General features: G+C 47.1%; 1 protein-coding gene across 1 annotated transcript; it reads left to right on the top strand.

The window, feature by feature from the left end:
• The first annotated feature begins 2758 nt into the window (after positions 1-2758).
• Positions 2759-12572, top strand: LOC134291034 (uncharacterized). Its single transcript, XM_062858292.1, has 3 exons — positions 2759-3820; positions 4076-8992; positions 12549-12572. The coding sequence occupies exons 1-3, from the start codon at positions 2759-2761 to the stop codon at positions 12570-12572; spliced, it is 6003 nt and encodes a 2000-aa protein (XP_062714276.1).
• The last annotated feature ends 4163 nt before the right edge of the window (positions 12573-16735 follow it).

Consider the following 16735-nt stretch of genomic DNA (forward strand, 5'->3'; position numbering starts at 1 on the left):
TGAGCCGCTCCCACCTGACGAAGGAACCATACCGTTCAGTTGATTCTTGTTGTACATTTACCCGCCTGCCAGTAGGTCATCCACCCAAGTAGGCGGTGTTGGTTGCCTTATACCCACCGACCACACATGATCACAATTGCAATGCTCTAAACTCACCTAATTTATAGCCAAATTTAATTTTCAAACACATTTCACGTTTCTATTGCCAACCAGATATTGGTAGGAACGTGGTACGTATCGACCGTCACTCGTTAGCAATCAATGGTCGCGTTGTTTGACAATTTGTTCAAGTAGGCAGTTGTATTGCAGCTAAACGGTGGTAATGGCAATGCGTCCGCTTTGGCAAACTCCGCATTTCACACAACCCGGCGCGACGGGGGAATCTGTGACCAATAAAATCGGTTGCTTTATGGTCGTTGGTTGTCAAACGTGTGTGGACAGTTTGGGTTGAGGTGACGACGACGACGACGAGGGACTTTCCATGCTTGCGTACGACTTCGCACGCGATCAACGTGGATGACAGCGCACGCCGCGTTGTCCAATCGCGGCCGCTCGCGATTGAAGCGGTCGTCGTAATCGCGACAATCGATAAACACATGTAACGTGAGTGAATGCTGTGGGAATTTTCGGTTGCTTTACGGTGGCGGCGTCCTTGGCGATGGAAACCGATGAGGATCCAGAGAAAATCTTCGAAGGTCCTATTCAACGTGGTCAAGTAATTGAAATATCAAGTCGACATCAATGGAAGATCATTTTGCTTTAGATTTGAATTAAGGAGATGTTGTGTGATTCTTTTGTCACATTGGCCACATTTGTGAATCTTCCGTCCATCTGGTTTCCCCGGAGAGGCACGTTTTTTTATTAGTTGAGGAACCTGCTATAAACAATGTTCATTAAACATGTCAAACTTCAAGAATTTATTTTTACTGAAGATCCCTTTGCAGTTCATCCAAAAGTTGTTTCTGTGATTTTTTAATGAATTTCTTCTGGGACTCCTTTCAAGTGTACTCTCTAGGATTCATTTCATTTGTATTTAGTTCTACATCAAATTTAAGATAAAACTGAATCAACAATATTTCTTCATAATACACGGTTCGTGGCTGCCGTTCTCCATCTTCGGTCACGCCCGATGCTCGCCAAGTCACGTTCCATCTGATCCGCCCATCGTGCTCTCTGCGCTCCACGCCTTCTTGTGCCAACCGGATCTGTCGCGAACACCAACTTTGCAGGGTTGTTGTCCGGCATTCTTGCAACATGCCCTGCCCGCCGTATCCTTCCGGCTTTGGCCACCTTCTGGATGCTGGGTTCGCCGTAAAGTTCAGCGAGCTCGTGGTTCATCCTTCTCCGCCACACACCGTTCCCCTGCACGCCGCCGAAGATCGTCCTTAGCACGCGTCGCTCAAACACTCCGAGTGCTTGCAGGTCCTCCTCGAGCATGGTGAATGGCATCCTTAACTTCCCTCAGCGTGGGAGTTGGTTCATTTCCGTCCTCCGCTGCACTGGCGTCGTCGTTCCTTCCGTTGCCGTGGGCTCCCGTGCCTACGTTCTCCACGCCGTTCAGGTGCTGATCGAAGTGCTGCTTCCACCTTTCGATCACCTCACGTCCGTCCGTCAAGAGGCCTCCGTCTTTATCCCTGCATATTTCGGCTCGCGGCACGAAGCCGTTGCGGGATGCGTCGAGCTGTTGGTGGAACTTCCCTGTTTCTTGGGAACGGCACAGCAGTTCCAATTATTCGCACTCCGCTTCTTCCAGGTGGCGCTTTTTCTCCCGAAAGAGGCGGGTCTGCTGATTCAGGTCCTTTGCTGCAGTATTACCGCTTGCGCTGCGTTCTTCTCCTCCAAAACCGTTCAGCATCTGCACTCTTCGTCGAACCATTAATTCCGTCGATTCCGTTCCACGTTCCCGATGGGGTGCTCTCGGCTGCGTCGTTGATGGCTGCTTTAACTGTACTCCAGCAGTCCTCTAGAGGGGCCTCATAGAATTCGTCCTCGTTTAGCAACGCGACCTCGAGATTCTGCGCGTACGCTGTAGCGACATCCTGTTGTTTCAGTCGCTCTAGGTTGTACCGTGGCGACCATGCTGGTACCGTACATTGTTGATGACGGCGGGTTTTGGACGCAGTTTGACCATCACTAGGTAGTGATCGCAGCCGATATTGTCACCACGATAGGTCCTGACGTCGATAATGTCGGAGAAGTGCTGTTGGCAACCCGGACCAGCGCGTTCGGTACCTGCGGTTCAGTACCGCCCGCCCGCTACAATAATTGTCGGTGACAACGATAGGGGGCTACGATGGGGAGAAACGTCACTCTTAATTGTCATTAAAAGCAAACACGAAAAGTGCTAAATCACGAACAGCTAGTTAATTTGTTCCAAATAAATTTATTGAATTCCTAAATTTGTTACTATCTACTTAGGGTGAATTAATTTGTAAGTATTCTAAATTATGATCTAAATTGTTTCCTAAATAAATTTGTTATTCTAACACCTTAAAACTATAGCACAAACAAATATTGGAATACACTATTGATACACAAAGAACGGATGAATTGTACATGCAGGACTATCAAATGTAAGTAACCTAATATTGTAAAACACATACAAAAATTAACAAAATAAAACGATCTCAGCTTAAAGCTAACCCAGAAAAATAAGTACGGGTTTGACTAAAAGAGGTCCGAAAACTTCGTCCGCTCCGGGTATCAACAAACTTTAAGATTTGATATCTTATCGTAATAACCTCGATAAACAGGTAAGATGCTATCAGAGCCGCCAGTTGACGCTCAGTGCATTGCCTGTAACCGGCCAAACACCGCAGAGCCGAAGATGGTACAGTGTGACGGCTGCAGCCGATGGTACCATTTCACCTGCGCTGGTGTTGGTGATAGTATAGAAGGGGAAGATCGGAGCTACCAATGTGCACTATGTCGGCCCCCTTCCCGGTCAGCCTCATCGGTAAGAACGACGTCGACGACGGCTAGCACACGAGAGGCTCGGCTTCGGCTAGAAATGCAACGCTTGGAGGAGGAAAAGAAATTACGAGAGAAGGCAAATGCAGATCGGTTACGTTTGGAAGAGGAGTTCCTCGATCGAAGGTTCAAGCTGCTTCAAGCGCAGCTGGAAGACGAAGGCCGGAGTTCAAGAGCAAGTGGGGTGAGCGGTAACAAGTCCACCGCAGCTTCCGCCAATGTTCAGCGTTGGATCGACAACCATCAAGTGAGTGTGGCTGCCAATACTGGGAACGTAGTTCCCACTGGAGCCACGTCGCAGATCGGTGATATTATCGCGCCAGCAGAACCAGGGGTAGCAGTCACTACGCAATGCAGCTCAAGAACAGTTCCAGTGACAACGGTCTCCAGCCGGGAAGTAAAATCGAATCGTGAAGTGGCGCAAGCAGCTGTGGGTTCGGAACCATTCGATAACATCATATCACCGAACACCGTGGCACCTGCCATCCCGGGGGGATTCTCGAGGCCATTCGATAACGTCATCTCGCCGATAACAACTGTTCATCCAGCAAGATTCAACAGCGTACCGAGCTCGGTAGCACCACAATCGTTTCAATCGACGCCCCTGGTGAGGAATATTTCTGCGAGTATGCCAGGTTCGAAGACGACATTGCCGTTGCCCGTGAATCCATCGGTTCCATCTGCCATCAGCCAGCCAGTGGTGGTCTCGGCATCCGTAGGTCATTTGGAGCCACTTCCGATTCCGGCGTCGAATCCATATATGGGTAATGGACCAAACACGGTAAGGTACATCGCGGAGGATCCTAGCGCTGGTCAGTACAATCCAATTGCAATACCTAGTTCAACTATGGTGAGTACTGCCAATTTAGATTTGTACGGGAGAAGAATTGTTGAACCAACCAATCGAAGATATACTCAACCACCATTTGCACAACCGATGCAACAGTTAGGGCTAGGGCCAGTAACAAGGGCACCGCATCCGTATTCGGGTGGTGGTTCAGTGAGCAACAATCCTCAAAATTTCCCAAATCCCCAAATGTATTCAGTCTCCCGAAGTTTGGCCCCCGCACCGTCTCAAGTACACATACCTCCAAACATTCCACAGTGGGGGGTTTCTTCTCAACCACAATATTTGGGTCCCCCATTAGTGAGTGTATCAAGTTACCAAACCCCTATATCGGCTGTGCCAAATCCGGATATGTATGGTGGAATGCAGTCATCGGTCGGTCCAAACGCTCAGCAGTTGGCAGCCCGCCATGTTGTCCCCAAGGATCTTCCTTTCTTCGGTGGGAATCCGACAGAATGGCCGGTTTTCTGGAGCAGCTATGAGACGTCAACGCAGCTTTGTGCCTACAACGACTCGGAGAACGTGATGAGACTACAGCGCTGCTTGAAAGGAGAAGCGAGGAAAGCCGTATGTAGTTTGCTTCTACACCCATCAAATGTGCCGGACATCATCAAGACGTTGAAGGTTCTTTATGGTCGACCGGAAGCGATAATCAGCAACCTGCTGGCGGAAGTCCGTGCAGCGCCAACACCGCGACCGGAGAAATTAGGAAGTATCATCACCTTCGGATTAGCAGTTCGGAACCTTTGCGCTCACCTAATCGCTACTAATCAGCAGGTGCATCTAGCAAATCCGATCCTGATGGAAGAGCTGGTGGAAAAACTGCCGGCCAACATTAAGCTCGACTGGGCGTTACACAAGCAGCGAATGGTAGATGTGGATCTGAAAACCTTTTCAGATTACATGGACGTTATCGTTACGGCAGCTAGTAGCGTCACACCAGTAATCGACAAAAACGAGAAGACGAATGGGAAAGCCGTGGTGAACTCACATCTCTCTGAGGTACACGCGGTTAAAGTTCGAGATCAGAAGCTGCCCATGAAGATTGAAGCTCCAAACCAACCGGGAAGTCAACGTCCTTGCATGGTGTGCAAAACAGCCGAACACAAGCCGAAGGATTGTAGTGCGTTCAAGTCGAAGGCTTTGGAGGATAAGTGGAAGGTAGCACAGGAAGAGCACCTGTGTAGGCGGTGTCTGTATCCGCATGGAAAATGGCCGTGCAAGGCGCCCGTCTGCGGAGTCGGAGGATGTGAACAAAAGCACCATAGGTTGTTACACCCGGGAGATCCAAGAGCCGACAATACTACAACTTCGGCTCCGGTTTCTGGGGTGATTTCCGTGCACCAACATCATCACCGTGTACTCTTCCGTATAATCCCTGTTGTGCTTCATGCAAACGGTCGCTCGGTCGGAACCTTCGCATTCTTGGATAGTGGATCTGATGCGACGTTGGTGGACAGATCGCTGGCCGAGCAGCTGGGCGTGCAAGGTCCGACATCACCATTGTGCATGCAGTGGACCAACGGCGTCAAGCGTGTAGAAGAAGACTCCCAGCAAATCCAAATGAATATTTCGGGTTCGGTATCCGGAAAGCAGTTTTCGTTGCGGAAAGTCCAAACCGTTGGAGGACTGGAACTTCCACAACAATCCGTCGACTTTGAAGAACTGAGGGCCAGGTATCCATATTTGAACGGACTACCCGTTGAAAGCTTCAGGGATGCAAAACCAGGAATCCTAATCGGTCTGGATCATACAAGGCTGAAGACCACTCTAAAGCTGCGTGAAGGTCGAGAGCACGAGCCAGTAGCGGCGAAAACCAGACTCGGCTGGGTGATATACGGGCGTTCCGGAGATGCGGCAAATACTTCATCGCAGCACGTTCTTCACATTGGTACTCGAAAAAGAGATGACGATCTGCACGAGCTAGTAAAGAGCTTTTTCTCCATGGAAAGTGTGGGAGTTTCCATTGACCAAGTTAAGGAGTCAGCCGAAGATCAACGAGCGAGAGATATCCTCCAGTCAACCACAAGAAGGACTGAAAATGGGAGATTCGAGACTGGTCTTCTGTGGAAGTTCGACGACGTAGAGTTTCCGAACAGCAAACCTATGGCTGAGCGGAGGCTGAAGTGCCTGGAAAATCGCTTGCTCAAATCACCTCATCTGTATACCAATGTTCGCCAGCAAATAGCCGATTATGTATCCAAAGGATACGCGCACAAGGCGACTGGACAAGAAATAGCCGAGATGAATCCGAAGCGTACCTGGTTTCTTCCGTTGGGTATTGTCGTGAATCCGAAGAAGCCGGACAAGGTGAGAGTTGTGTGGGACGCAGCTGCATCCGTCCAGGGAGTGTCTTTGAACTCTGTCCTTCTAAAAGGGCCAGATCTGATGACGTCGCTGCAGACAGTTTTAAGCCGCTATCGCCAAAGGGAAATCGCTATAAGTGGCGATATAATGGAAATGTTCCACCAGGTGCTCATTTCCCGACAAGACCGTTCAGCCCAGTGGTTCCTGTGGAGGGATTACCCGTCCGAGTCGATTCAGGTGTACGTGATGGATGTCGCCATATTCGGGGCAACTTGTTCCCCGAGTTCGACACAATACGTGAAGAATTTGAATGCAGGGGAATATTCCGCCGAGTTCCCGAGAGCGTCCGAAGCCATTCAAGATAATCATTATGTCGACGACTACCTGGACAGCGTCGACACGATCCAGGAGGCGGTTCAGTTGGCGCTGGAGGTTAAAGCGGTGCACGAAAAGGCGGGATTCCTGATTCGGCATTGGATGTCGAACTCGCCGGAGGTGCTACAGAGAATTGGAGAGCAAAACACGAAGGCGGTAAAGAGTTTCACCATGGATAAAGGCAGCAACGTAGAACGCGTTTTGGGAATGGTTTGGCGGCCGCAGGAGGACATGTTCGTATTCTCTTTGACGCTGCGCGAGGACTTACGACACCTAATCGATGGACTCATAGTCCCTACAAAACGGCAACTGTTGAGCCTTGTTATGAGTGTGTTCGATCCGTTGGGATTGGTCGCACCGTTCGTGGTACACGGAAAAACGATTGTCCAGGATGTGTGGAGGTCAGGTATAGGCTGGGATGAGCAACTGCCGGCTGAAATAGTTCCCAAATGGGAACAGTACATTTCCCTACTCGAGAAGCTGGATAGCGTGCGAATACCTAGATGTTACTTTCCGGGATACAGTCTGGGAGCATACGAATCGATGCAACTACATGTATTTGTAGACGCAAGCAGTGCGGCTTATGCTGCCGTAGCCTATTTCCGGATCGTAGATAATGGAGTAGTACGTTGCAGTCTCGTCTCTGCCAAAACCAAGGTGGCGCCGATGAAGCTGCTGTCAATCCCCAGGTTAGAACTCCAAGCGGCAGTGATAGGAACACGGCTCATGAAGTCCATCTCGTCAAGTCACACGTTGCAGATAACGCGCAAGGTCATGTGGAGCGATTCATCAACGGTGCTAAATTGGATCCGATCCGACCCTCGAAAATATCGTCAGTACGTAGCGTTCCGCGTAACTGAGATCTTGGATGAAACAGAGGTTACAGACTGGAGAAAAGTGCCGTCAAGGATGAATGTGGCCGACGAAGCAACTAAATGGGGGAACGGTCCCTGTTTTGATCAAGGAAGTAGATGGTATAAAGCTCCCGAGTTCCTGTACAAGCCCGAATGCGACTGGCCGGATGAAGTGATTGAACAAACTACAGCGGAGGAGTTGAAGATAGTTGCGATGCACCAGGTGGTTCCAGCGGAGCAGGTCATCGACTTCACACGGTTTTCGAGGTGGGAGAAGCTTACTGGTACGTTGGCGGTCGTCCTACGGTTCGGCAAGAGGAAAACGGAAACTAGAACGAACAATCCAAGTAGCGAATCAAGGAGGTATGCTGAGTCGGTCATGGTTAGGCTGATCCAGATGGGCAGATATGCTGAGGAGTATCGGGTTCTTCAAAGGAATCAGCAAGTTCAAGCAGAAGAACGTCAGCTAGTGGACAGAAGCAGTTGCCTCTTCAAGCTATCACCATTTTTAGATCCTGATGGAGTAATCCGCATGGGATCTCGTATTGGTTATGCTGAATGTGTTCCGTACGAGGCCAAATTTCCAGCCATCTTACCCAAGGACCATTACGTTACACATCTGGTGCTCAACTGGTTTCACAGGAAATATGGACACGCCAACAACGAAACCATTGTAAACGAGGTACGGCAGAGATTCCACGTCTCTGAGCTACGGACAGCTGTCAAAAAGGTCGCAAGAAGCTGTAGCTGGTGCAAGGTGTACAAGTCCAAGCCAAAGGTGCCACCCATGGCACCTCTACCGGATGCTCGCATTACACCATATGTAAGAGCCTTTTCCTTCACTGGCCTGGACTATTTTGGACCCATTACCGTACGGTTTGGACGTGGTAGCGCTAAAAGATGGGTTGCTCTGTTTTCCTGTTTGGGCACCCGAGCAGTCCACCTAGAAGTCGCATACTCGTTGTCGACGGAATCTTGTAAAATGGCCATACGTAGGTTCATCTCTCGTCGAGGCGCGCCGCAAGAGATCTACTCAGATCAAGGCACCAACTTCCAGGGAGCGAATGCAGAGTTGAAGATGCAGATGACCACCACAAACCGTCATCTAGCGCAGACTTTCACCAATGCAAACACGCAATGGAAGTTTAATCCACCATACGCCCCCCATATGGGTGGAATATTGGAAAGACTGGTGCGTTCCGTTAAAGCAGGCTTATCCAACATGGCATTGCCGAAGAATCCGGATGAGGAGACGTTGGTTACCGCAATAGTGGAAGTGGAATCAATCGTCAACTCGCGTCCCTTGACCTATCTGCCTATTGACAGTCAGGAGAGCGAGGCTTTGACGCCAAACCACTTCCTGCTACTGAGCTCGAACGGAGTAGTGCAGCCAGCAGTACGACCCACGGAAGAAGGCGCAGCATTACGGACGAACTGGAAGCATATCCAAATCATGCTGGACCGATTTTGGACCCGATGGATTCGGGAATACTTGCCCGTTATAGCCCGACAACCGAAATGGTTCGGCGAGGTTACGCCGATCAACGTTGGAGATCTGGTCATCGTTGTGAACGACGGGATTCGAAACAGTTGGACTCGAGGAAAGATTCTACGTGTCTATCCGGGACGGGATGGACAAGTTCGTTCTGCAGATGTTCAGACGGTAGCAGGAGTCTTGCGGAGACCTGCAACGAAGCTCGCTGTTCTAAATGTTGCCAGGGATAAAGTATAGCTTGAGGAGACCTTAAGCAATACGAGCGGGGGCGTGTTGGCAACCCGGACCAGCGCGTTCGGTACCTGCGGTTCAGTACCGCCCGCCCGCTACAATAATTGTCGGTGACAACGATAGGGGGCTACGATGGGGAGAAACGTCACTCTTAATTGTCATTAAAAGCAAACACGAAAAGTGCTAAATCACGAACAGCTAGTTAATTTGTTCCAAATAAATTTATTGAATTCCTAAATTTGTTACTATCTACTTAGGGTGAATTAATTTGTAAGTATTCTAAATTATGATCTAAATTGTTTCCTAAATAAATTTGTTATTCTAACACCTTAAAACTATAGCACAAACAAATATTGGAATACACTATTGATACACAAAGAACGGATGAATTGTACATGCAGGACTATCAAATGTAAGTAACCTAATATTGTAAAACACATACAAAAATTAACAAAATAAAACGATCTCAGCTTAAAGCTAACCCAGAAAAATAAGTACGGGTTTGACTAAAAGAGGTCCGAAAACTTCGTCCGCTCCGGGTATCAACAAGTGCCGTCCGTCAATCAGAACGTGATCGTTTTGCGATTCCGTCTGCTGTGGTGATCTCCAGGTGTAACGATAAGAGAGGCTGTGTTGGAAAAAGGTGCTACGTATGGCCATATTTTTGGAGGCGGCGAAATTAATGAGTCGTAGGCCGTTTTCGTTCGTCTGGTGGTGGGCGCCGATCTTTCCAATTGTCGGTCTGAATTCCTCCTCTTGGGCGTTTAGATCTGCTATTATGACCTTGACGTCGTGGCAGGGCAGCACACACTCCTGCAGCGCTACGATGCCGAACCCGCGGTCCTTCAGTAGATCGACGAGTATGCGGGTGCTTCCAATGAAGTTGAAAAATCGGCAGTTCCACCAAACGAGTTTCCAATCGCAAGTCCTTTTTGTTCGCTGGGGTCGTTGCCGTTGGTCTCAGTTCGTATTATTATGTTTTCCGTTACAATAAGTTTGTTACGGCTGGCTCGTAGAGCCTGACACCAACCTTCTACTTTCCTGAGGACCATAGTACACAGTTGAGTTTAGAGGCCTTCCCTGGCACTCGGACGTTGATCAGCCGCCCCTAATATGGGAATCAGGCGCTGGTGGGAGCCGCTCTTCCTGAAGAACAGAGCAGCAAGCATTTAGTCGCATCGTGCTGAGGTGCGCGGGTTCGACTCTCGTTGTAGCTGCCAGGAAAAGTTTTGGGCTGTGCCATTGGGCGTTGCATGCTAGTCCGTTTTCTAGTATCGTGCTACTAATAGCTCACTGGAAACATTAAACGTGTTCGTGCCTTTGGATAGGGTCTCAAGGGGTTCCATGGAGTTTGGAGGGAGGGGGGGGGGGCTTTGCGTCCATAAACCACGTAGCCTCTGAATGTCTGTTAAAAGAAAACGCTCAAACTTCAGAGGGCGTTTCAGGGGATATAAGTGTTTTTTCAGAGGTTTTTCTGAAGGTACAAGGTAAGGCCCTGGAGGTCCCTTAATCTCTCTGAAACGCATCTTAAAGGGCTTTAATCTCTCTTAAACAAATCCCAACCCCCTCTGAAGCCCCCTGAAATCCTCCTGGAATGCCTTTGAAGCGCACTCAAAATTTCTTGGAACCATAAGCCCTATTTCTTCTGAAGCAATCCAAAACACCATTGAAAGTCCTTGGAGCCTGCTCCGTCTAGCTTCCCTGATATCAAAAAAAGCCCCCTTGCCCTTATCTCAAAACTCCAGTTCACCCCAGTTTACCGAGATATAAAGTTTTCGCTATAAGAATTCTAGGAAAATTTAATTGAATAGTTCAGGATTCAAGCTTTAGATGTGCTTCGAATAAGTGTTTATACCTTTTAATTCCACTCTTTCAGAGATTTGTATTGCTTTTCTATAAATAGCAAATGCAGTTTAAAATTTTATCGGGTGAAAAACACTTCTCGAAAATAAAAATTTACAAGTAAATCGTTTAGTGTTGCCATCTTAAGGCAGAATTCTGAAGCGTGAATTTCGACACCATACGTGAGAGTCTTCGATCAATACAATAACTTTGCTAAACACCTGAAAACGGTACGTTTGCATTTAGGGGGCTTTTTTCTGGATATTAGGAAAGTCTACAACGGACTGCAAAAATCCACATAAGACGACGACATTAAAAGGAAAACAGACAGCAACCAACTACATAGCCATTTTTCTGCATAAAATGAATAAAATTGCACTTGATTTGCTCGGAAAAGGTAAACAAATTCATGACAAAACAACTTGTTTTAAACAAGTCTTGATCACGCAACCAACTTATCAACCACACCAACCGAACCGAATCAATCAAAGTACGCACCTTGCCACCAGCAAAATCCTATTGAATGCAGCACCCAAAGGCAAACACAGAAAACCTGATGAATAGGTGAGTTCGTTCCTTATCGTTTCCTTTTATATTCGATCATGACATATACTTGAGAATTTCGAGGGGTAGCCTAAAGAAGCTTAATGAGTGAGCTTCGTCTGGTGCTCAGGCAATTGTCACGAGGTAACTACCATCATGTTGTATTCCATAGGTCTCCAGTGAATTTAGCTTACCCTGCTACAACAAACCACCAGATAGACCATTCACTTTCGATATGACACAATGCAGCCATAGGTTATCCTTGCACTGATGGCGAGTACACGCCAATGACACATTTTGCATTCGAATATCGTTAGGCAGAAAGTCTATGCACGCTAAAAAATCCGTTCCTATATTCCTGAACAAACAATCATGGATAACGGAACGGATAGGTCGATCACAATCGTGATATAGTTCCCATAAACGTGACTGAAGTAACCAGCTTTCGCGACAACTTATCTCAAAATTAGGAACACAGTTCAAACCCTCTCAGTTCTTCTGTTCATTTAGTAACGCAGCCAAAAGCAGGATCTCAAATCACGTTATCGAGAAACACAGAACTCGCATTCAGGATTATGTTCCCAAAAATGCGAATTTCATTCACGCGCGCTGTCATTATTGAGAACGCTCGCGCTCACGGTAGTAAACACAAGTCCCTTTTATTTTTAGTGCCCGAACGGCGAACATTAGTTTCGTTATAAATGTTCCTGTTTTGTGAAAAATAATCGTATTAGATTGTAAGTGATGTGTTAAAAGGTGCTATTTGGTTGTTCCGAATCAGATTACTTCCGCAGAAACCAACGAGCAAGCACACAAGTAGGTATAAAACAAGTTCTCCGCGGTGCTCCGCTGCTGTTTCGTCATGCATTGGATGGAGCAAATAATGCAGGTAAATAGTCAGCATTATCTTTGAAAATCGTGAGTTTTCTTTAATTGTAAGTGAAAAGTGAATTCAAGATTGAAAAGTAGTGAAATTTTGATTACCGTGATTGTCTATAAAATAAGAAAGGAGCCGTGAACAACGTTCCCGTTCCCATATCTGGATCGAGTTTCACGTCTTTGCGTACTCTGTTTCTTTCTGCAGAGCGGATTGCAGACCATGAACTAAGTTCCAGGTACCGTGATTTGGGTTCCTGTTTCCGTGAAGAAAGTTTCTCTCGCCGTGAACTAAGTTCCCATTTTTGTAAAGAGATAGCAGGCGTTACGTTTGCACTGTGGAACAAAGTTCACGTTATTGTGATTTTGATTCATGGTGTATAATCGTAAATGAAAATCTAGCTTGTTCCAGATATCGTGACTGATTGTGGACGATTTCTGGAACGGATTTCTATGCGTGTGGGTGCTATTACACTCTTTGCCCATACGCCCAATATTTGACCACTTTTGACACATACATTTTCGCAGGTTTTTTTGGCTCTGTTTGTCCCTATTCGTTTTTCGAGAGTGACAAATATTTTTGTTTGCCAGTTACACCTTGGTCAAAATTTAACTGTCAAAAGTGGTCAAATATTTGGCATTGGTCAAAGAGTGTCATACTAGCTTATGTCCAAATAAATATAAGCAATAGGCCTTTTCAGCTGACAGGTTTGTGTATGCCACTGTTTACAACCGCCGAACAAAGGCGCAAACGCTAAACTGTCATTTTCATAGGAGAACTGTCAAAGGCCCGAAAAATCAGCTGATTTAAGACGTCAAATGAAAAGGCCCATTCCTTTACCCAAAGATACTAAACTAGACTAGAATTGAACTCGGCATGGTGTTGAGGGACCATTCATAAACCACGTAGACCTTTTGGGTGGAGCGGGGGGGGGGGGGGTGTCTGGCCAAAGTCTACGCTCCATACAAATTTCAAAATTTTTGTATGGACGAAAGTCTACGGGAGGGGAGGGGGGGTCTGAGATGACCAAAATTTGGTCTACGTGGTTTATGAACAGCCCCTGATGAATACCAAAGCGTTTACCGCATCGTCCATATGCGTGCTAACACTTAGCCTGTCCAAAATACCTCATCTATCCTACTGGGCAAAACTAGGTTCATGCAGGATGTGGTATCAAGTGGAACAAATTGAAAAACAAAGAAACGTTCCTCAAAACACTCCGGCTTGACGACAAGCGCCGCCATCTCCGAAGGAGAACCAGCTGATGAAATCCTCCTCTGGTGATGATCAGTCCATCCAATCAACTAGTAAACAACCAGGAAACGGTTTCGATTCGATCCTAACCGGATTACGATCCATTTCGTAATTATGATCATGGTACAACCGGTTTCCGCTCTGCTATGGTTATGGTGGTGACACCGCGCCCTGCACTAAACGGACTCAGACCGTTTACCACCAGCGAATGGTAGTGGTGGATGGTGGATGGGGCACAATTAATTGAATACAGTCAGGTTTTTTTTTACGCGGCGGATACGTACCGCGTAAAAATAAAACTCAGTTCAAAATTCAAAAAACCGCGTAAAAAAAGTCTCACCATTTCTCGACGAATCATGCAAAAATAAGACGATGAAATTTTTTTTTGTATGGAGTTTTCATTTACGCGGCCGCGTAAATGAAAACCGCGTAAAAAAAGACCTGACTGTACGTGCGTCAAGTGGCGCCAAATGTCTCACTTTCGGTTTTCCAAGAGTTCGAGTGTGTGCAGCAGTGCAGCAGTGTAGTGCCAGAGTTTATCTCCGCGATCGTCACGCCACGCCACGCTGCTGTTTTGCACGGTTTGATCGTTGTCAACCCGATCGACGGCACTGCCAGCAGCTGGGAACCGGGCATAAATCAATCCACTTAATGATACCGGTACCTACTATTTCACTGCACTTACGGGTGCGTGCATTGATTGGTTCGGTTCGGTTGGTGTGGTTGGTTGGTTAGTTGGTTGCGTGATCGAGACTTGTTTTGTCATTAATTTGTTTACCTTTTCCGAGCAAATCGAGTGCAATTTTATGCGCTGGTTTTGAGCTGGTAACCAGAAAAATGGTTATGCAGTTGGTTGCTGTCTGTTTTTCTTTTAATGCCATGGTCTTACGTGGATTTTTGCAATCGGTTTTAGAATGCAGCGGGATCGCTCCACAAATTCATATTCAAAGCTGCATTTCCGTAAATTTTTAACTGTATAAATTCAATACACTCATACCTTTTCAATTATTAATGGTTGTAATAAAAAAAGGACGTAAAAATACGGTAGATGCAAACATACCGTTTCCAGATTTTTTTTTCTTGTAGACCATGGTATTCACGGTGAATATCATTTGGCATTTTTCAAAGGTAGTCCGTGACATTCACCTTAAATATTCGAAAAATGACGGTTTTTCCGTGACTTTCTTGCAGAACTGGTCTAGCCGCACAAGTTTTTCATATACCATATTCTCAGGTTCAGCTTCTAAAGTAAGCTGTAGGTGGTTGAATTTTAATATGACGAAATGAAATTTTCAGCACTGATCACTACCCTTCAGGCCCTATCAGCTAGGCCTTTACCGGGGACCCCTTTCCAACCGTGGGCTCAGCTCCACCCCAGTAATACCCCAGTAGACCGACGCCACGACAGCAACGCTACCATGATGTTCTCCTCGCGGCCGCTTAATCGTTGTAAGGGTCAATTTCGTCCGCAGGACACTGACTCGTATGACCTACGAAGCCGACTTCGAACCTTTGGACCATCTCTTGCATAGCGGCTGCACCGGTGCCCTGCCGTCGAGATCGACCCTTACAGCGATTAAGTGGCCGCGGTCCAGAGCCACTACTGCACAGTAGCGAATTCCCCTCCTCTTACGCTGGAGCGCTATCTCAACGGTTTTTGTAATCGACAGGATAGCATCTACGGTCGACCTCCCCTTCCGGAAGCCGAACTGGTTGCTCAAGAGACTATTTACACCCTCGGTGAGCCTCAACAGTCTTTTGAGAATGATCTTTTCGAGCACCCTCCCCGCCGTGCCGATCAAGCATATTTGTTTATATACCGACGGGTCTCCGGGTGGTTTCCACACCTTTGGCAATAGAGGCTGGCTCTGCCTCTTACAAACTTCTAGGAAAACTCCCTCGTCCATGCATTTCTGCATGGCAGATCTGACATCTCGGGCGCCTCTGCAATAGTTAGTAGACCGGCCCACATTTGTATGGTGAGAAAAAAAAGTTGTCGAAATTCACGGGGCACCCTCCAGAATCGTGCCTTTGAATGAGAAGAACAGTCTGTGAAAATTTCAGCTCAATCGGTTAAAAACTGAGCTGGCGCAAATGAGTTGAAGGTTTGTATGGGATTTACAGTCCAACTATATGGGAAATAGGGTGACCTCCAGTCCCTCATTGAGAACGTCGGTATGACGAGTTCGATTTGGCTCGAAATTGAAAAAAATAGTAGTTGATATCCTAAGGAACAACTTTGTGGAAGAACATATCATGATAAAACTTAATCAAATTGCGGTTTTCAAAAGCAGGATGAGGACATCTGCCCCCGTTTACTCTTGGTTGTTATATGTGTGCACGTGTTTACCGCTCGACACTTGCGCGCTTCATCATAGGCAGCTATGTAATTCTTCATTATCTCGATACCTGTCCACGTGCGTTAGCATTTGAAATGAAGGACAACATGGCTGCCTATGATGTAGCGCGCCAGTTTCGAATGGCAAACACATGCTGCATGTAACAACCAAGAGTAAACGGGGGCAGATGTCCTCATCCTGCTTTCATTGGCTGACACTGCAACTAAATTAAGTTTTATCATGATATGGTCTTCTACAAAGTTGTTCCTTAGGGTGTCAGCTGCTATTTTTCCAATTCTAAGCTAAATCAAACTTGTCAATCCAGCGTGCTGGATGGGAGACTGGAGGTCATCTAATTTCCCATGTATTTGGACTGTAAATCCCATATAAACCTTCAACTCTTTTGCGCCAGCTCAGATTTTAACCGATTGAGCTGAAATTTTCACAGGCTGTTCTTCTCACCCAAAGGCACGATTCTGGAGGGTGTTCCGTGGAGTTTTTCGACATTTTTGTATTTGGGCCAGTCTAAAGTTAGTTTTAAGGCCAGGTTCGAAACTCCGTCTGGACCTGGGGCCTTACCTACGCTAAGGGACTTTGCGAGTTCCCGGTGACCTCCTTATCATCGCCACCTCCATTGTCTGGCTGTCCTCCGGAAGCAGGTCATGGACTAGGATCATGGTGCGGAAGAATACCCCTGAATGATCCCCTCCAACATCTGTGGAGATTGCTCTGTAGAATCCATTACACCTCTCGTCTTGGCCATCACGATCCTGTAGGCATCACTCCACGGATTCGCATTGG

Source organism: Aedes albopictus, chromosome 3 (genome assembly GCF_035046485.1).
Source record: "Aedes albopictus strain Foshan chromosome 3, AalbF5, whole genome shotgun sequence".
In the NCBI taxonomy this organism is placed as follows: domain Eukaryota; kingdom Metazoa; phylum Arthropoda; class Insecta; order Diptera; family Culicidae; genus Aedes; species Aedes albopictus.